The sequence below is a fragment of the Poecilia latipinna genome, unplaced genomic scaffold (genome assembly GCF_001443285.1).
Source record: "Poecilia latipinna isolate Pla-1442-1.1 unplaced genomic scaffold, P_latipinna-1.0 Scaffold933, whole genome shotgun sequence".
In the NCBI taxonomy this organism is placed as follows: Eukaryota; Metazoa; Chordata; class Actinopteri; order Cyprinodontiformes; family Poeciliidae; genus Poecilia; species Poecilia latipinna.
The window spans coordinates 217,573-238,886 of NW_015113549.1; the positions used below are offsets into that span (position 1 = coordinate 217,573).

Here is a 21,314-nt window from a genome sequence, read left to right on the forward strand (position 1 = left end):
TCTGATCGGGTCGCTGCGATCCGGTCCGGACCTGCAGCAGCAGCAGAGATGGCTGAGTTGGGATTCTGCTGCTGATGCTAAGCCGGTCAGAGTTGGGTGAGCAGGTGAAAGACAGAAGAACATGAAAACACAGATAATCCCTCGGTGATGCCCACCTCACCTGCTGCACCCCTCCTACCTTTTACCCCTCACCCCCTCCCTGCTTTCCTCCTCCATCTCTCTCCCCCTCACCACCGCCCCCACCCCTCAACCCCCCAACGCCAGGTTGTGCCAAGCTGTCAGAGGGGCAAGGTGCGGACGGGAGATAGCACATAACACATGGTGCTTAAAGGCAAGACAACAAGGGCCGTATTTGCAGAAAACACACAGATAGAGAGAGAAACAAACATAAAGAGGGAGAGAGAGAGAGAGAGAGACAGAGAGTGTGTGTGGTGGTCGTCTGCATCGGCTTTGCCTCGCTTCGCTCCGCTCGGCTGCTTCACTGAAGCTAAGCTCCGGTTATCCAGGCTGCTGAGACCTGCCGGCTTCAACGACGAGATCCCACTTCCAAAAACATGAGCGCAAACACACACACACACACACACACACACGGATCTACTGATCTGGATGGGACGCAACAACCATCTTCATCCCATCTCTCACATTCTGATCAGAGAAAAACAGGATTGTAGATTCTCATGTTCTCTAGATCTAAACGTGACATTATTTAATGTAATTTTGAGTAATTCTGTTATTTTACAGTAATGATTTTTGTTTAATCTTTATTGGAGACTCTTCAGTCCAGCTATTCATAAAGTTTCAATAAATCCACTCCGATTTCCTTTCTTTTGAGAGCTCTGTGATCGGCAGATACTTATATTTGAAGTCGATCTTATCCACCTCAGCAAAGAGGCATTTGACCTGCGCCAGGTCACGTCTGCATGTTTGCAGTTAACATTAACCACCCCACTGTTGCCCACTCGACAACGTTCTTTCTCTATTTAGCGACATTTCAGACCAAAAAAAAAAATCTGCATCAACCAAAATCGGAATCAGCAAGTCAGGCTTTTTAAAAAGTCCAATCAGTGCACACATAGTTGAAATACAGAAACACCAGCTGCGTTTCCATTACAAAATTTGCTGATATTCTGCTAGTGCAGAAAAGAAAACACAATTTTGCAATTGTGTTGTTTCCATTAACTAAGAAATGCAATTAAAAACACACGTGAATAAGTTTGTTCGTGGGATAAGTCACTAAAAAACGTGACACGCCATCATCCTCCCACCACTTCCTGTCGTCTTCTTTGCCATTTTCGTCACTATTAGCATCCCTTTGATTTTGTGATTCATGTGATGCAAAAAAGTGTTTCCATTGCAGCTTTGTGAAATAAACTAATTTTGATACATCAGTACAAAAGCTTTTTATCAAAAAACTTGAGTTGTTTTTTACTTAAGCAAATTTATTTTTGTAATTCCAATTTGTGCAACTATGTAGTCGATGGAGACGCAGCTACTGTTGAAGGAGGTGGACGATGTGACACATTTCTAAACCAGAAACAGATCCATGCTGCAGGAATCAACTCAAAATGAACCAGAGTTTGCCCAGGATTCCTGAGGCGGCTGTGGAAAGCGAGAGCTGTCACTGCCGATCACATCTTCCTCCCTACAAGAGCTAAAAAGCAACAGTTTTAAACCGTTTTTATGCACACGCAACCCGCAGTAGAAAGACATAAAAACCACAAACCCATCCCCGAGGGAGCGCATTAACACGTTCTGTCAGAGATTCCTGCACAGCACATGCAGCCTCCCCTCTAAAGTGGACTGAATGAAAGGCGTCCCGCCTCAAAGCAAAAGCTAAAAACCTCCAAACATCCCCAAAATATATCCAACATTCCTGATTTATAATTAATACCAGGAAGGCTTCACGGACACAGGAGGAAAAAAACCAAAGGAAAAGCGTGGATGGCTTTAGGAAATAGAGGAAAAGGGGGGAGGAGGAGTTGGTGACCACATGGTCGGACAGTCCCGCTGCCCATCTGGGTCCCATAAAGGAAACAGGGAGGCCAAGGACACCACATGCCCCCCCTCCACCCCGCCCCTGCGTGATGCCCACTCAGCCATGCACTGCAATGAACGCCACTTCATGACGATGGCGGAAAAACTCACGCCTCGTTTAGCAGCAAATAAAACTTATTTTTTAAACAGAAACAATCAATTTTATGGATGTTTAGATAATAAATATGCGGAAAAATAGCCGTTATTATACTTAAATAAGACGGAAACCTTCAAGCCGCTACAATTATGCGGTTTTCCATATTCTAATAGCATCTTTAGTACATTTTTTAAGGGTAAATTAAAAATTGGGATTTCTCCTCTAATTGGAGATCATTCAGTGAACCACAACAAGTTGGTGTAAAAATAATAAAACAGCCCACACTGTCAGAACAATGATCCACCCGTGTCAGCTAATTAAAAAACAATTTCCACTCAGTCAGGTATACGCGGACAGGACTTGCTTGTTTTTTGTTTTTTTTTCCACAGTCTGACTCAGTAAACTTCAGGTTTTAAGCCAAGCAGCTGTAGAGCTTCACACAGCCTGCTTACAGCCCTTTGGGGGAAAATCAACTTAAATTAAATTAAGAGTCAACGCTGCAGCGGCACAAACTCCGGTTCCGCTCCCAAACCAGCACTTTTCTTACCTTTAACAGAGCGCGGCTTGGCCTGTTTCCGTCTGGACATCTCCGCTTTGCGCCCTGAAACCTGGATTTTCTCTAACTGCTCTCGTTCCGCTCCTGGTTTCAGCTTCCCATGCAGGCGGCGGAGCAGCCGGGCTGTCCTTTCCTCTTCCTCCCTCTTCTTCTTCTCCTTCTTCTTCACCTCCACCACCTCTTCGCTGCTTCTTCGCCTGTTGCAATGCGGCAGCTTCGGTCACTGCCGTCAGTCCGGCCAGTCAGCTGCCGCTGCTGCTGCGTTTTGTGGGAGAAGCGGACACAACTTCCTCGCTCGCCGCGACTCCGACAACCTTGATTTTGTTTCTTCTCTTCTCTCTGCCGCGCCGCCGCTGCCGCACGCGTTCCGCTTTCTCCGACCTCTTCCAGCGCTCGCGGACGGACCTGTGCGCGAGCTGCCACCCACGCGCGCGTCCAAAAAAAAAAAAAAAAAAAAAAAAAAAAAAAACACCAACCAACACCTGGACAGGACCTCCACGCGCTGCGATAGAGAGAAGTGACAGCCAGCACCTCGTACGGATTGTTGTTTTTGGTATTTCGGGTATTTTTTTCAAATATTTTCTATCGATTGAAGCGCGCCTTCTTCCTCCTCTCCTCTTCCTCTCAGCTTCTTTAGTTTAGTGTCACTGTTTCAGGCTGTTCTGGTTCTCTTCCCCCCACCCCTCCAGGAGCCGAACCGGGCAGAGCCGTCCGTTATTTCTACTCTAGGTGTTGTGGATCTGGTGGCATGGACAGTGCGCTCCTTCCCCCCTGCCTCTCCACCCCGAGGGGAAAGCTGCTTTTACAAGCCGTTCTGTTTAATATTTCCTAATAAACGGCAGGCTGATGTTTGGAGCGGTCTAACCCTGCGCTAGCCTCTGTCTCCCTGCTTTTTCTTTGTCCTGACTCTGGCTACCAGCCTCCCTCCTCCTCCTCTGCCTGCCTCTGCTGGCGGGGCTGCGGCGCAGACACACATAATAAAGCCAAGGCAGGCAGTGCTTGGCTGGAAATGTAGCCGCGTCCCAGCAGGGGGATGTGAGAGAAGGGTCCCGGCGGGGGAGCGCTCTGATCCCGCAGGGAGCAGCTCGGCACAGCCCGGGTTGGCTGAGGCAGAGAGGCAGGAGAGAGAGAGGGAGAGAGCGAGAGAGGCAAGATGGGCAGAGGGAGGGAGAGAGGGGAGGCAGGGGAGGAGAGTTATGCAACAGCGGCGAGCTGTGGCCAAATGGCGCAACTGCAACCTGGAATTGGACTCAACAGAGCAGATGTGTCAAACTCATTTTCATTTTTGGCCAGAGTTGGGTCGTAACTAGTTACATTTAATTTGCATAAAGTAGAAATTTCTGAACTCCAGAAGTTGAAGATATGGGAGAAAATGATTGTCAGAAATTTTCTGCAAAAAAAAAGGGGAAATTTCTGGAGTTGGCAATTCTTGACTTTCTGAGCTTTGAATTTTATCAATATTAAAGCTTCAGACTTTTTTCTTACACAAATTTGACTTTTGAAATTCAGAAATTTCCAGGCTATTTTCAAGCAAATTTCTGAGGTTAAAAAAATGTTTATTCTTGTAAATGTTTGACTTCTCGAGCTCAGAAAATTCATTTTTAAATTTCTGAAATTAATCTAAAAATGTCTGTATTTGTCAGAGAACAGAATTAGACTGAATATATCTGTCCTTATGGATTGGGCACATTGGATGGACAGACCAGAGGATGGATGCATGAAATTTAAAACTTAACATAGTGGCAGTAACGTGTTTTCCAGGTACATAGTTACTTGATTGCACTTTAAAATGGTGCTGTTATGTTCAGTTGTTATGAAAAGCTATAGAGATCCAACATACCTTAAAATAACTTTACTTTGTAATTTAACATCTTGAAATTGGGACTCTGTCTCTTTAAGAACTGCTGTCAGGAAGTCATCACACCATTGCTCCTCTATTTACCATTTAACATTTTTACCAGCGTTTCACTGACACGTAGTTCCTACAATGAGCTCAGCAGGTACTCAGTTCCACCAGGTGTTTGCTAATTGCTGCAGGCTAGTCTGAAGGAGCAGAGATGGAAACTGCAACTCCAAGCAGGAGCTGTGCCTTGAAGGTGGATCTAGGTCCAACCAGGCGTTTTGCAGCTGAATGGTTGCCATGGAGACTAAAGGATTGCTCAAACATGCATGTAAGAATCAAGACAACATTCCAAGTATGTTTTTGATGAGATAACATTAAAACATGATGTAAAACTCAAAAAAAGTTGATTTCACATCCGTTTAACCTTCATGTTCTGTTGTTTCTCTGGACCACACTGACTTACAATCTGGCAGTGAGTGCAGACAAGCAGGCCCTTTGTGTAAAGGGAACGTTACTCCTCGGTTTAAAATCTGGTGACATTTTCCTTAAAATGTGCCTCTCTGCGTCCTCCGCTGGCCTTTAGGAGTGCTGCGCCCCTTCAGAGAGCTGCTTTCACGGCGAACAGAAAGCATCTGACTCACTGTACACACATAATTCAATTAGCCACACATGTGTGTGCATTTATGTCTACATGGTTGTGTGTGGCTGCGTCTCCTTTGAAGCTCCTTTATTCCCAGTAAAGCAAAGAGGGGACACGTCTGTGGACAATATAAAGCAAACAAAGAGGGAGAAATGAAAATCACTGGGTGCTTTGTTCTCGTCTCTCTGCTCCAACCGAGCGCTCTCTGACCGCAGCTGAGCTTTTCCATGTTCCCTGACTTTCCCTCTCCCGTCTCTCGCTCTGGTTGTCATGGATAGCCCAGCAACGTGGAGCTCCCAGTGCTGACCAGCGGGGCCACAGATTGAGCCTCCCTGCCCCCCTACCACACCCTGCCCTCCCCGCGGAGAGGCAGAGAAGCCTTTAAGACCGACCCCTGCTGGAGCTGCTGGAGGCGGGAGGAGGAGGACTTCTTTTCTCTCTCCATCCCCTCAGTTGTCTCACCCGCAAACCTTCAGCCTTCCCTCCAAAATGAAATGAGCAAGAGGTGAGTAAAGTAACCTAAAAATGTACCCAACTAAAGCTGCGTTTGCACTGCAGCCTGAAGTGACCCAAACCCGATATGCGACCCGAATCTGATCTTTTCATGACAATAAACAACACAGATCACATTTTTTTCAAATGCAACCCACTCTACTTGGATATGTGTTCATAAATCCGATACTATCCGATCTTTTCAAATATGACCTGTTTCTTAACGTTCAGGATATTCGCCCACAAGCATCACAATCAACAATGTTTTTGATTGTTGATTCAATGTTGCATAACTCTGTGTTTTTATGTTTAATGATGAAAAGCACATTGAAATGCCTTGTTGCTGAAATGTGCTATACAAATAAAATCTGATCGATTGATTGATCACTGTTCTGCGCCCTGCCTACCAACATGGCGGCTCAGTGGCCCGGATCACTTCTGGTTCAGACTTGTGGGAATTCAATTCAAAGCAACTATATTAAAATTAAATGTTGCTGTAACTCATATAAACTCAAAACATTCATAGAGGTATTGTGGATGGTGATGACTGTTTGCAGGACAGATGTTCTGCAGCAGTCTGTATTACAGTGAATTTGAAGAAGCCTCTGACAGAAGACAGTCTGTTTTCCTGTGTATTGAGTCAAAATTATCATTTAACATTTAGAAATCCCATCATCAGATGGACCAAAATTTAAAGTTATGTGGAAAGTTTGGTAGTTGAAAGACTAAAATGAAAATAACTCATATAAATTTCATTCAAATTACAGAGCACGCCTGTTACTGTTGGAGAGAAAAAAACCAACTAACGTTTTATGATTATGTTGGATTTTTTTTTTCTCCCACCAGACAGGCTCCATAAACAAATAACAAAATCAGAGAAAATAATTTTTTTTCCAATTTTTGTTTTTCAATATAAAACTTATGAAACTAAAACTGTGCAGGTTGACTGAATCTGGTGATTTTTTTTTATTAAAACAATCTTGTTCTTCATTTGGTGAAGTTACTCACAGTGAGTCAAATATCCAGAAATGTTACTTAAGTATCAATACTTCATAATTAAATTACTCGAGTAAAAGTAAAAAGCACATTCTCAAAATATTACTCAAATAAACTGTAACTGAGTAAATGTAACTAGTTACTATGCAACTCTGGCCATGCAGGACACCCATGTGTGCATGTCTTTGTGTGCATGTCTTTGTGTGTGTGTGTGTGTGTGTGTGTGTGTGTGTGAGGCTCCCCCTGTATGCTGCCAGTGGCATGGAGGGCCAAAAGCCCCCGCTCAGCGGTCGGTCCCCCCTCCACCTCCGGCGCCCCTCCCCGTTTGTGCCTGTAAATACAAAGAGCGGGGGAAAAAAGCCCACATTACAAGCTCCTTAAGGGTCAAGGACAGGCCCCACTCTGAATGGCTTCTAAGGGCCTTATTGTTGAATCACATAGCCAGCGATTACACCCTCTGTCATCTCCACAAGGATTTGGCTTTTTAATGCACACAACAAGAGAACATCAAGCAGCAGCTTCTGAATAAGTCCGCCAACAGACATGCAGCGGGAATTGATACAGACAGGACATCAATGGAATAAACCAGCAGCAGATGTAGCTTTATGGCTCCAAAATGGGGATTTGGCTCAAAGATTTCATACCTTAACAGCAGCGAGACGGAAAACAAGGAGCCGGAGGTGATTCCATGAAGATCCCACTGATCTTACACCTTCACATTAAATAAAACCTACTGCTGGCTGGACACTGGGCTATTCAGTGAGCTGCGCTTACATTAAACTTTAAACCTGCATAAGATATTACATGAAGGCAACATTTACATGAATATTTTTAGAATTTCATTAGTTTTCTGAATAGCTATGCATAAGTAACACATTCTGCCACATCTTCAGAAATGTATCCAAAATGATAATGATTTTCTCTTCTTGATTTTTATTGTGTTCAGTTTCTCTGACAGTTAAACAAAAATGTGCCATTAGACTAATTTATTAAGACAAATTTTTAGGATGATTGAGTTACACAACTCTTAGACATTATGAATCATTTTAAAAACTTAAAATAAACCACATGTTACTATGGGAACGAACAGTTCATCAACTCCGCCCCACGCTGAAATCTGATTGGCTGATCGGCCCAGAAGGTAAACATTTATAATGACAGATGTTTTCAGCAAACATTTTGTTGTACAGACTCAAATTCTCCTTTCACCCATGTTTGAAGGAAAATGGATGGATGGATGGATGGATGGATGGATGGATGGATGGATGGATGGATGGATGGATGGATGGATGGATGGATGGATGGATGGATGGATGAGTCATTGCGTTGTGTTTTCGCTCCTCTCTGCTCCTGAGCTGCAAACTGCCTGAACTCCTGGTTAGTTAGTGAACCTCTGGCATAAGCAGGAAAGGTGCACTTACTTTCTCAGATGCAGGTTTTAGCAACTAGAACAGAATCTGTTTTTCATGTTTTCGCTTTTTTATGTCCTTTCAAAAGAAAGATAAGAAGCTAATTTTATGTTTCTGGGGGTTTTTTTATGACGACAATTCAAAATAAAAGTACAAAGTACAACTTAATTAATAAATAATGTAAGGACTGATTTTAAATGAAATTGAGGGGAAACTTTTAATAAACATTCAGCCTTCAGAAAATGGGAATTCATTTTTTTTTTCAAACTTTTTTCCTTCCATCCAGACTGAGGATTTTCGCAGCTCACGTGGCGTCAGCTGGACGACGACACAATGCGAGGTGAGAGCATCTGCAACAGGAATAAGACTGAGAGGGAGTGAGAGTGGAGTTAGGGTCAGAGAGCGCTGCGAGCTGTTTCCACATCAGTCCGCTCTCTGTCTCCCAGCTATCAAAGCCTGGAGTTCCTGAGGTGAAGAGGCACAGAAAGTCTATTCTCCACTGCTGAACAAAGTGCTGCTGAACATGGCTCCTCTGCATTGTGCTGCTTCCCCACCTGCCACCTGCGAACACAGTTCATGTTATATTTATGTAGCCTAAAGCACATTCTCTCTCCCCGCCTGCCTTAATCCCTCTGCTGCCTCTCGTGTCTCTCCCTGTCCTCAAATCTCATTCTTTTACACTTTGTATCACCTTCTTTTATTTGAAACAAGTTCATGTGTGACCGACTAAAATGCTAACACGAAGCTGCATCGTTTATCTGCTGTTAACAACAGAAAGAAGATCGTTTTTCTGCAGATGCACTGCAGTCGCCTGCATTATTCTTTACTAGTTTGAATTTCAATGTAATGGTGTACATGCTGCATGCATGCATGCATAAAAAAACAAAACAATCTGATTATGTGTGCTCACTGCTGCTTGTGTGTTTGTCTCAGTGTAAGCTGCGTTCGTCAACTGATCCAAAGGTGAAAAAGTGGGAGAGAGTTTAGCCTGCAGCCATATACCAATAAATATTCAGCGTGGAGACAGAGAAAAAAGATCAACATCATTTTCATGTTTGCTTTGAGGCTTTGCTCATTTCCAGCCTGACTCGCTTCCCAAAGATTTTGCAGAGGAAATAATGTGTTTTTGTGAGTAATGTGCAGAATGAATGAAGCAGAAGTTCTTGCTGTTGAGTTTGGAGTCATTTTAATATTAGAAGATAAGGCTTGACACATCTAAAGTCTCCAAAAGGTTCTCCATCCAGGTTCAAGGTCGTCCAAGCTTTTAAAGTTATATTCTAAAGTAGCTTAGCAATAATTTTAAATTTTGAGTTTCTTTCAGAATGAGCTGCTTTAGGGCTCTCTCTCTTTTATGCAAATCTGCTGCTGGCCACGCCCCCAAATCAAAGTTTAATCTCTAAAATGGCGGCAAACAGATGTGCAACTATACAACCTTTTGAAAAGCAGAGGTGGAGCCTCCTGCACAACCAACAAAACAGCAGCAAGTAGTTTCAGGATGGTAAGTCAAGGACAACAAAACACTTATCTTTGCCAGCAGCCGTTGTACAGTACAGTGGTAAAACCAGCTATCCAGCTCCATTCGGGTTGCTAGTTGATTGTGACTTCACAACCGTTTTTGAAACGGCTTGTTTTCCAAAAACAAAAAAATCAATAACTTATTCCCAGAAAACTCAATTGGAGTACTGAGAGACCCAAATGGAAGAACAAAAACATGCAAAAAGTGAATTTTGCATAATAGTTCCCCTTTAATGGCAAAATGAAATATGAGTATTTTGTCTTTGTGGCAATTTTTATTGATAGCAAATATAATAGGAAAGGTAAAATATGAATTCCTGGAGAGTGAAAACATCATTATGACCACCATGAGGCAGCCTTGCTCAGCCTGAGTTGGTCATAGCGGCACACACCTTTGTTCAGTTTAACTGAAGGCTGTTATTACTGCTCTCTTTGTAAATTTCTTGGCTCAGCTGCAGGAAAGAACATTTTCTTTGTGTTAGTTTTGAACAGGAAAGTGGGAAATTGTGTGTCTAAAAGCCATGTGCACACACACAATGACACGTTTGTATTCCTGGGTGTGTGCCCCGTCTCTCAGGGTCGTGTGTGTCTGTGCCATGAGACGTTGTTAAAAAGAAACTGTGGCAATGTGACAGCCCTACAACGAAAACCAAATCTACTTTCCTTCGCTCCCTTTTCTTTCTTCGTTCTCTCGGTTCTCATTGAGCGCTTAGCGCTGAACAATGCTGCACTTCCCCCGACACTGTCCCTCTGCAGGGAGCCCACCCCCTTTATCCTAATTTCCCTCCACCTAAAGCAGAATAGAGCCCCGCTAAAGAGCGTCATTATTGCCAGGCCATTTTTTTGTTTCCATACTCTCCGAAGAAAGAGGAAGTGTTATCTGTGGCGGACAAACTTAACCCAATTAAGATCTGGAGGGGCGCAGGGGCTTGGCTTGGGACACGACTGAGGCTGGTGAGCTTGCCAACCAGGCACCGGGCCAACCAGTCAGCCAGTAAACCAAGTAGGCAGGCAAGAAGCCAGCCGCCCACTCAGACAGCCAGTCAAACAGTCAACCAGCCGGGAAACCGACCAGCAGTCTGTTCAGTACACCTACCAGGCCGTTAAAGCCTCCATGAGAGCCAGTCACTACCAAACATCCTGCTGCATGAACAGGCTGCGGGTTTCAAGGCTTTTTCTTTCTTCTGCATTTTGTCTACATGATGTGATCTCTGCTGTAACAAGGTGAATGTGTTTTTATAAGACAGATACCTTATTTTGACCTGCATCATCTTCCACCGTAAAACAGTGACTGCTTTTCTTAAACAAAGAACACTGCTTTATATATGCAAATATGTTTATTTCCTTTACATATTTACTAAAACTGACACCATGTTGTGACAGTGTTGTGAGAATGCATGTTAGGGCCATTGTAGATAGAAAAAAAGAAAAATTAGGAGTACATTTCCACTGAAAACTCTTAAATCTTGAGATTAATCTAAGAGTTTTTCTAGAAGAAACAAAGAAATTTCTGACTGTCAAAAGTCCATAATATGTAAAAAATATATAAAATAATGAATCTAAGAAATTTTATTGAAATAATTTTGGAATTTTGAAATTTCAAAAGTCAATAATTTGCTAGAAAATCTTTGGAAATTTTAAGATTAATCTCAGCAATTTTCTAGAAAAACATTGGAAATTTCTGAATATTTCCAAGTTTTCTTTCTAGAAATTTTCTGAGGTTAATCTGAAAAACTCTTTTTTATATGTCTGAGATTATCCTAAAAGTTTTTAGATATTCTAGCAAATTTGTGGGTTTTTCAAAGTTTTCTTTTCCAGATTTTTCTTTTTATTTGGCCAAAATCTGCTCCCTTTTGGCCCCAATACAATTCCAAAGTATGGCATGAGACAAATAATCTATGAAGAGATTGAGCTAATCCAGCTCCTCCCAATCAGATTCGGGAGGTTGGTCTTAGCGCTGTCAATCAATGTGCACATTGAGCACATGCTGCTCAGTGTGCTAATGGCAGAGAAACAACTTCTAGGAAAACAATTTATCTGGCATCATCAATAGCCATGCTAACTAGCCTTAGCATTCATGGGAGACTATGTTGTGGTGAACTAGCTGGTACATAAGGGTGATTGGCAGCCCTAAGACCCTCCTCCTGTCTGTGATTGGTTGTCCATCTCCAGCTAATGTTCCAGGCAGGAGGCAGGGTACACCCTGGACAGGTTGCCAGTCTGTCACAGGGCAACACAGAGACAAACAACCATGCACACACACAATACACACACAATTAGGGGCAATTTGGAGAGGCCAATTAACCTGACAGTCATGTTTTTGGACTGTGGGAGGAAACCGGAGTACCTGGAGAAAACCCACGCATGCACAGGGAGAACATGCAAACTCCAGAAAGACCAGGGCTGGGAATTGAACCCAGAACCTTCTTGTTGCAAGGGAACAACTCTACCAACTGCACCACTGTGCAGCCCCAGCAGGATTCTTTTCACAGATTATTGTTTTATATCATACTGTCACAACATAATGATAATTTTAATAAATATGTAAAAAATATATAATTTTAATGAAAGTTACATACTGCAGCTTTAAACAAAAACAACAAAAAAATAAATAAACGCTCAGATTTGGATGTAATTTCATCTACATGCAACCTAGGTGTATAAATGGTTCAGTTTGCAAACCGTCAGGAATGAGGCGGGTCTCAAGGAGTCACCTTGAAGGTTTGCATTGTCCAACTGCCCAGTATCCCGGGTTTAATGTTCGCCACATGGTGCAGGATGTGCTGGTCCCCTGGGTGTTTCCACAATGGGCCACCGTGGCGTCAGGAGCCTCTGCTAAGCCAAAAATAATTCATACTCCTTGCAGATTTAGGCTTAAAGTAATACTAAAGGTTTGAGATGGCCCAGTAAAAGTCACGACTTCAGTTTGATAGAGATACAGTGGAGGGTGCTAAAGATTAGGGTGATGGTAAGAAGGTCACCCAACGTCACTGACCTGGACTTCATCATGAGAGTTAAATTGTCAAGGAGAGTTTTAAGATCCTTAAAGATTTTCTCAGGGTATTAATCATTTTTGACATCAAATTTTACATGTTTTATCTTTTTTTAGAAACACTAAAATTTCTGATTATTTCCAATCAGAAATTAATTTCAGGTTTGCATGAAAATAGTTTTAAATCTAAACCCATCCAGGGTGAACAGACTCTAAGTGACAACATTAACTGGAAACTGTTGATCAGCCTGTGTTGCTACCTTGTATCCTCTCTGGTGCATTGGCCCACGGGTCAGTCTCTGGTTTGGTAAAGAATTCAAACCGGTGTCAAAATGGGACCAGTTCTCTTTTTAAAATCTGAAGTGGTTTATATGTGAAACTCAGTCTAGAATATTTCTTCCTGCTGGGAGTCACTGTTCTTATCTCAGCAAGCTGCTGACTCAAACAAATCTGGTTTGTTCATGTTTTTTCTGAACAGTTTTTATAATTCAAACCGATATTTTTCCATGGACGGGGCCAAAAAGTTTGCCAGCTGGGATCTGATAAGATTTAGGGGACAAGATGAGACTGAGAACAAAATAATGTGACTTTTGTCATGCAACTGCAACATTTACAACTGATTTTGGCATTTTGACTCAACCATGCAGAGCCCTTAGCTAGCTGCTGGAAGTTAACGGTACAGTGAAACTAAAGCAGCAGCCAAGAAAGTGTGTATTTCCCAGAAGATCTCAGTAAAATACTGAATGATTAGCTCTGTGAGTGTTAGAGAACATAAACCAAAACAAACTGTCCAGCTAAAACTAAATGTAATCCTTCGGTTTACGTACAAGCTAGCATTAGCAGAGCAGCTTGGACAGTAAAACTTTCTTGCTGCCAAGACAGAGCCAGTTTTCTGGCATTAGAGTCAGCAGATAATGACTGTTGACAACTATAGCTCATGTCCAGATTTAAAACTCAAAAACTATTCCTTCAAACGACGACACAAGTCTTCCAGTTTGGCTCTGCTGGATGATTGTGACACCATGTGATCTGCAAAACACATGACAAAGATCTGCAAAAATCTCTCTCTGTGAATACAACAAACACATTCAGTGGAATGCATTGCGGTGGTGTCATTTCTCAAGCAGAGCCTTTTGCAATTAGCTAAACAACAAAAGACCTCTTGTCATATGCAAATCCGGACTGAGACTGAGACATCATCGCCCCATACATGAGAGCATCCACCCCTCACACCGAAGCAGGCACAGCAGCATGTTCGAAAATCATCAAACCTTCCTCCCTCGGTGCCACACCTCACACTGGCACACACACAGAAACGCTCACCCCACGATCTGCACGCAAGTGCCAGATACACACTCCCACAGCCAAACATGTTGATAATTAGAGTCTTGTTATTGGAAGGTGTTATCACAACAATTAACACCCTAATGTGTGCATGAATGCATGAGTGTGTGTGGAAGTGTTGTGGTGATGCTGGGTGGCAAGGACGTGTGTGTGCGTGAGTGTGTGTGTGTGTGCATTCCATTAATTCTGCCACTGAAGCTCGACGCACTCCTTCACAAAAACACACACAGCGAGAGTTCGATGTAACAATAAAACAGTTTCCAATTCCGTGAAGTTCCTGTGAATTCTGACACAAAGGCAGCAGGAATAGGTGGAGTGATAGATTCTGATTGATATCCAGTGGGGAGCAGAGAAAGAAGGAGGAAGAGGAAGAGAGGAGGAGGAGAGGGGGGAGTGAAAGGTGCATGGAGGGAGAATGAGAGGAAGGGGGAAAACTGAAGCTGTACAGCACAGAAAATGGATTTCGTGCATTATCGTTTTAATGACAGAGACTTGTGATGATGTTTGTGAAAAAGGAGGAATAAAAACTAAATTCAAAAGGTGGAGACGTGGAAAATGTGCAGAAGTGGGAAAGCATGAGGAACAAAGCTGACGGATGGAAGAGCTGATGAACAAAACCTGTTTATCTGCGCTATTCTGGAGCCAAACACTGAGATGGGAACGCTGCAGAAATAGCCCATATACTTTCCTGTAACTTTCAGGGAACTCACTGGGTACTTTGAAGAATGAGGCTGTGTTCTGTGACTTATTTATAAGTGATTTATATTGAGGAACTATTCTAGATCTTAACTAATAAAATGAGCAAAAATAGCCTGATAATTTTTCAATACAAACTGGAAGTTAAGAGAATTTGAGGGTCAGATTTGTAAAGTTATTGAAAGCAGTACTGGGTTAGTAATTTCTAAGTTCTGGGAAAGTGCTGATGAGTAAAAACAAAATCTTTTAATTTATGAAAACTAACTTCTGCGTTCTGGAAAAGCAACCTGCTCCAAAATGCATCTAGTAAATTCAGACAAACTAGCCTCAAAGTTCTGGGAAAGTAATCTCTAACTTTTAGGAAAGTAATCATCAAGTCCAAGCAAACTGACCTCTAGATTCTGACAAAGTAACTTGTAAGTCTTAAAAAGTACCTACCAAGTTCTGAGAAAGTAACCTCTGAGTTTTAGGAAAGTAACTTATAAGTTAAAGTATCCTGTAATTTCTAGGAAAGTGACTTATATATTCAGTCTAATTTAATCTAATTGCATACTATCAGATTTAATTTGTCAGGTAAAGTTTTACCAGATAACATTTTATGACTTGAACAATATTCATGCTTTTCCTGAAAAGTCTGTCAACCCAACTCAGCATTTTCACTCCAAGGTGAAGCTTGTTCCCAGAACTCTTCCCTTTGCCTCCCAAACCATTTGCGGTCTTCCTGGGCAAGATTTCAAGGCGTAGTCATGGGGAGAAGGTTGTCTGCTTTGGGAATGCCGGAGTCTGTTTGCTTTTTGCAGATGTTGTGGTTCTGCTGCCGCTTTCAAGCTGCAACTTTAGCAAGAGTTGGACTGTTACACAGCTGAGCATGAGGTGGTGAGCATGAAAGTTCACTTCTCTAAATCTGAGATCATGGCTTTCCTCTGGGAAAAGGCGGAGTGCTTCATGCGGGTTGAGAATTGTCCCTAAAAGACGACAGCAAAGAGGATAAAATGAATAGATGACTCTGGATTTGTCTGGAGCCCTGCAGTGACTGATCCGGTATTTTGAGGTGAAGAAGGAGCCGAACTAAAAGGTGGATTTTCTGGATTTACTGGTCCAGCTACGATCCAGCTCTGACCTTTGACAGACAGAATGAGATCCTGGTACAAGAAGTTGCCTCTTCTGCAGAAAGACTAAACTCTGGGAGTATTTGGTGTAGAGAGGGAACCCCAGATATAGAAACGACAGACAGGACACAACCGCTGAGGTTTAATCTCTTCTCCTGTTGTCCTGGCCCGTTTTCTGGTTGATACTTTGAGGAAAGCTCACTAGCTAGTGTTGCAAAGTCTTTAAAAAAAAGAAAGGAAGGACAGCTAGGCTTAGATGGAATCGTCAGGGTTGTTTTTATTTTTGGGGTTTTTCTGGGTTTGTATTTTTGACCTTATTTGTTTTCCATTTCCTTTGTTTTCTGTCTGACCTTAGAACAGTGCATTCTACATTGTTGAGATATTTGTTGAGGTTAGGAGGCCCTCAATTAAGGAAAGAGTGGAGTTTAGTCAAGTTATTTGTATTTAGAGACATCTTTATAACATTTTATTTGGAATATATAATCAAAAGGTAACTTCAGATTATTTTAAATGTTAGTTTATGCAATCAAAAACATCCCAAGCTGGACCAGCTCTGGGAGAAGGCTATTCTTAATATTTGGTGAAGTACATCTTGTGCTAGATTACAATTTATTTAATTTAAAATGCCACATAAAGTTCACCACTCAAAGTCCCAACTGTGTGAAATTTACCCACAAGTGTTGGATCAGTGTGTAGCCACTCCATGAAACCTAAACCACAACATTTTGTAGATTTTGGAATATTCAGCTGCTCTTTCTGAAGCTCTTTAAATGCCAGATTGACATAAAACCCTTTCTTAACAATTTTTGGTTTTCCAGTTGGTGTACTAACATTAGTACAGTGTATAGGTACAATGTGTGTCCCTTCTAGCCAGGCACACACATTTTAGGCCTTTGGAAATTCTCTAAAACACCTTCAACTTCTTTGTGGTTTCAAGATGTTATGTCATTTCTAAAACTAGAGAAAGAAGATCTGATAACTGCAGTGGCGTATCAGGACCAGGCAGCAGAGGAGCAAATTTCAGGCAATTTTAAAGTACAAAAAAGGGAAATTTCAGAAAAAGTTAAAAATTTGCTAGAAAAAAATTAAAAGTTTTTGAGAATATTCTCACAATCTCAAAAAAGCATCCCATAAGAAAAAGTATTGAATGACAAATTTTCATTAAAAAAGAAACATAAAACTCTGAGTGTCAAAAGTCGAAATCTGTCGACATTTCAAACTCATAAAATTTCCAAAAGCTGAAACATTTGTCTTATAAAACTGGTTTTTCATTAAATTTTTCTAGCAATTTTTCAACTTTTCAAACTGAAATTTGCTTGTTTTTATAGAAAATGTCTGAAATTAATCTCAGAATAGTTGAGTTTTCTGAGCTTAACTTCAAAGTTTCTGAGAGTTTGGGCAGAAATGGACTCCTTTTCTCCATTTTCCATGGCCATAATATGCCATGGCAGAAAACTGGAGGTAATTTTGGAAAACCTGATCAGGTTTGGGGCTTTTTAATACGTGGATGTGCGTTTGTGTTTGTCGTTTTAGCCATTGTAAATTCTGCTGAAGCTGGAACATGGTAAAAAATGACCCAATATGTACTTAAAAAAGAAAAAGGAGACATACACAAGAAAAGTGGATTACACTGAATTGTAATATTGCATGTTTCCTTTTTCTCTAAATAAATACATTTCATAAGAAAATAAAATGACACAAAACCATGATTAGAAACCTGCAGAAGTATCAGATAAAAGTGAGACCCAGAGTGAAATGTTGAAATTTTGAGTTTAAGACACCGGAACAGCAGCATTATCCTGTTTCCAGACACGTGTCCAATCAGAGTGTGTGTGTAGTGTGTGTGTAGGCTGGAGTAATGAGGTGGAGACGGTTGTCCATTACTTCCTGAGATGATGGGCTCCTCACAGCAGCGCTCCCACAGCTGGAGAAGACGAGGAGGAGGCTCCATGAGGAGAACATTCAGCCACATTCACGTCGTGTGTTTGTGTCGGAGCATCTTTAACTCCCACTTCATCCGATGACAGTAATAACAATAATGATCTTACTTATGGTACACTTTTAAAAGGAGGAGATGGATTTTTTTCTCTCTTTTATGGAAAACAATTGGAGGTTTATGGGAAAAAGAAACTTAACTGTTGAGAAATGTTTGAAGAAAGATTCATTTGTTTAATGCTCAACACAGATTTAATAAAATGTGGTAAATCAAATTTAACAAGATCTTTATGTTGAACATAAACCCACATTTCTTCCATGTTCAGATTCAACACAGATAATTAACTATTACAACTTGACATGTGAGAAAAAGAACATCTTTACATTTACATCTGGAACAAAAACATTGTTCCAATTTTTTTATGTTGGTCTAACAAATTTCCAATTTTTATAACTTTATATATTTTCAAATATTTCATGTGAATCATGTTTTTGCACTATTAAACATCCCAAGTCCACGTGTTTTTTTCATGTGACTCATGTCCACCTGTCAAAATGTGTGTACCATATTTAATGTTTTTTCTTTAATAATCTCTAAAAACTCATCTTATAATTTGTGCTTCTCATTACGTGTCCTCTGCTCACCGAGGTTGTCAAAGAAACATTTCTATGCATTTTGAAACCCTCCAAATATTTCCTAAACATGACTCATAGCTTAAATATTTATTAGTTAAATATTTTTGACTACAGTAGACGGTAAAAACTATATTGACTCATGAAGTTCAGCTTTCACTGCAGTGGGGGGGAAAAAGCTGGACTGTGTCGCCCTCTAGAGTTTAAAACGTGTAAAGACAACATGCACAGGATTTGGCAGATAGGGAAACTTTTCAGGTATGAAAACCTTTTCTTTAAAATTACAACCGAGCAACCAACAGAACTAGACGGATAAATAGAAAACTAAAATCACTAGTTCCATTGACGGATTACCTAAATTAAAACATGGAAAAATGTCAAGTGAAATCTACCATTAGAACTAGCACCTTATATTATTGACTTAAACAAGATTCCATATCTTGTTGAAAAGTTACTTGCAAGTTAGTTTTCTTATTTATACTGTACTAGGATATTTACACAAGAAAATAAACTAAATTACTGAGTAAGACGCAGTTATTGGAGCATAAAGCTAAAAAGCAGTAAACTCATCAGGAAGGCCAGCTCTGTTTGGATGCTCCCTCCATTCAGTTCAGGTGGTGGGAGACAGAACAACTCTGGTTAAAACCTCATCTCCTACTTCTTGCATGAGTTGTTGAATTGGAGAGCGCCATCAGTGACAAATTGCTGCATCCTCGATGCACAAAACAGCATTAACACAGATCCTTCCCCTCAAGCAGCCGTTATTTTATGACCTTCTCTTCTCCCAACAAACGGTGTCTATATCCCACAGTCACTTTCACTTCCTTGTAGTTATTTTTGCATAAAGATGCAGAACACGCATTCCATTTGAATCTGAATAGTTCTCGTAATTACACTTTCAAAATTCTTCCTTCATACATTAGGCTAAACTGTAAGTTCTTTGTGTTAGTATTTCTACCTTTACCTAAATATGCAAATTTCAATTTGCCTGTTACTTTGCTGCTGATGCATCTGAATGTTCCCACAGACACTAAAGGACATTTCTGTCTTATTCTCACGGATGCAGATACACAGTGACGTTAATTCAAACATGCCCTTTCAATTAGTGAACAGGAAAAAACTAAAAAGAGGAACAATTTGGGTTTTCCAGACATAACCCTAAACTCGTAAATTCAATTTTATGCATAGAGCAGAAAAACTGAATTTTGTTTCAATCTTGTGGAAATGTTTTTAGCCCAATAAAGGCTACAATGACTAAACAAATAATAAAAAAAAGGATTTTATTCATTCATGAGTTTCTGCTGGAACATCTCTTACCTTTTGGTAAAAAAATAAAATGAATAAATGAATGAATAGCTGACAAACTGCCTGTTATAAAAATATGATTTTCGATATTTCCCGTTCCAACTAAAGATAAAAACGTTCTCACTAAACACTGAAGCATTTCAAAGGTTTTCCAAACATTTGAAACTTCAAACCACAAACCTTAACCCAGCTGCAATGAAAGAAAACCAGACTCAATATTCACATTTAAAAGAAAAAAATGACAAGATTTAATTACCATCAGAAATACAGAACAAACAGGCCTGTCAGAAAGAAATACGCTTAACAGTTATATTTAATGTCTGCAGAGTTTGGTGCGTTTGAGTCCATGGGATCTAAAATCTCTGTCCAATGCAGAAAGAAACTGATGGCCTGCTTAGTGATGAACATTTACATATTTAACTGAATTTTATAAACAACAAAAATATGCAGCATATCAAAAATTAAATCCTACACAATAAATCATAACTTGTTTTTTCTTTTTTTTCTGCTGAATCATGTTTAAACTTTTGTACTTTGTGTTGCTGATGTTACCACCACAAAGAAAAAGTTACATTTCCTCCTTAAATATGAAACTTCATCAGGAAAAAAAAAAGGCAGATAATTGCAAATAAAGCTGGACTATTTGCAGCAAGAGCAAGTTTTAACCTCTTGCTGCAAATCAGGTTAAAAGCCGGAAACAACAAAAAGAAAAAGGCATCAAAACATGAAAATATGTATTACTTTATGTATTATTTTAATAAGAAACACCAACAGGGGATTCCACTGGAAACTTTCTGCTCTGAAGTCATCTGAAATACTAAAACGCTTTGTGTGTTACAGTGTCGGCCTTCAGTGTCTTGGTCCACCCAGTCGCAGATGGGGACCAACTGTAAAAACGTAAAAATAATTGTTTACTCACAGAAATCATCTTAAAACTAATCCTGCAATTAGTTTGTCTAAAAAGGCCAAAGATCTCAAATGAAGAGATTTACCTGGTGTTGACAGAAGAGGAGGACGAGAACCCTTCAAGGACGGAGGGGCCGCCCTGGGCCTGGACCGGAGGCCCGGGTAGAGCGGAGGAGCGTGGTGGAGCAGCGGCCCTCGGGACAAACCTGGAGGTCCGTACAGATCCAGAGAGGACGGGGGGACCCGGGAACCCAGGGGTCCTAAAGACATCCCAGGGGGAGTCCGATGCAAAGACAGGAGCGGAGGAGGTTTGGTTTTGGGGAAAGAGCCTGAGGAGGAAATCATTTCAGGACACAAAGATGAAAAATACCAGTGTGTCTCCAAAGCACCGATAATCACTGCAGTGTTGGTAACTAGGCATGGGCTGGTATGAGACTACCAATTATGATTACAGTGTTATTTCACCTTTTCTTTAGCATGCTTTGATGTGAATGCTAATTAAATGTTAGCTGAATTGTGAGCCGATCTTCAGCCTTTCACATGACCTGCTGCTGCCAGAGCCACTGCTGTTCTAAAGAACAATTAGGACAGATGTGAATTTAACTAGAGTTTCAAATCACCACAACCTCTAGTCAGCCAACTTCATCTGGAAACTGCTTTTAGATCACAGGTGATGTGGAAATTTCATTCCCCTCTAGCAAACGCATTCATACTTAATTTTCAGCATATAACACAATTAAGCTCTACTGATAAAGTTTGCATCCAATCGCTTTAATCATGTTGTTGTTTAGATCCAGAAAACTTGCGCATGC

At 41.0% G+C, this 21,314-nt stretch overlaps 1 protein-coding gene and 1 long non-coding RNA gene across 6 annotated transcripts in view; both read right to left on the bottom strand.

Annotated features, from left to right (window-relative positions):
• Positions 1–3,828, bottom strand: part of znf423 (zinc finger protein 423) — a 219,171-nt gene extending 215,343 nt beyond the window's left edge. For 3 of the 5 annotated variants that reach the window (XM_015049205.1, XM_015049204.1, XM_015049203.1), the window contains exon 1: positions 2,679–3,827. In XM_015049205.1, coding sequence (XP_014904691.1) covers positions 2,679–2,718 — 40 coding nt within the window. In that variant the 5' untranslated portion in view covers positions 2,719–3,827. Of the gene's footprint in view, positions 1–2,678 lie in introns of all 5 variants that reach the window. The other 2 variants (XM_015049207.1, XM_015049208.1) reach the window with 1 other exon arrangement.
• A 15,987-nt stretch (positions 3,829–19,815) lies between these two features.
• LOC106957754 (uncharacterized) lies at positions 19,816–21,308 on the bottom strand. Its single transcript, XR_001427020.1, has 2 exons — positions 20,589–21,308; positions 19,816–20,483 (listed from the first exon to the last, which is right to left on the bottom strand). It is a non-coding gene; the product is annotated as an uncharacterized LOC106957754 (long non-coding RNA).
• Positions 21,309–21,314: the final 6 nt, after the last annotated feature.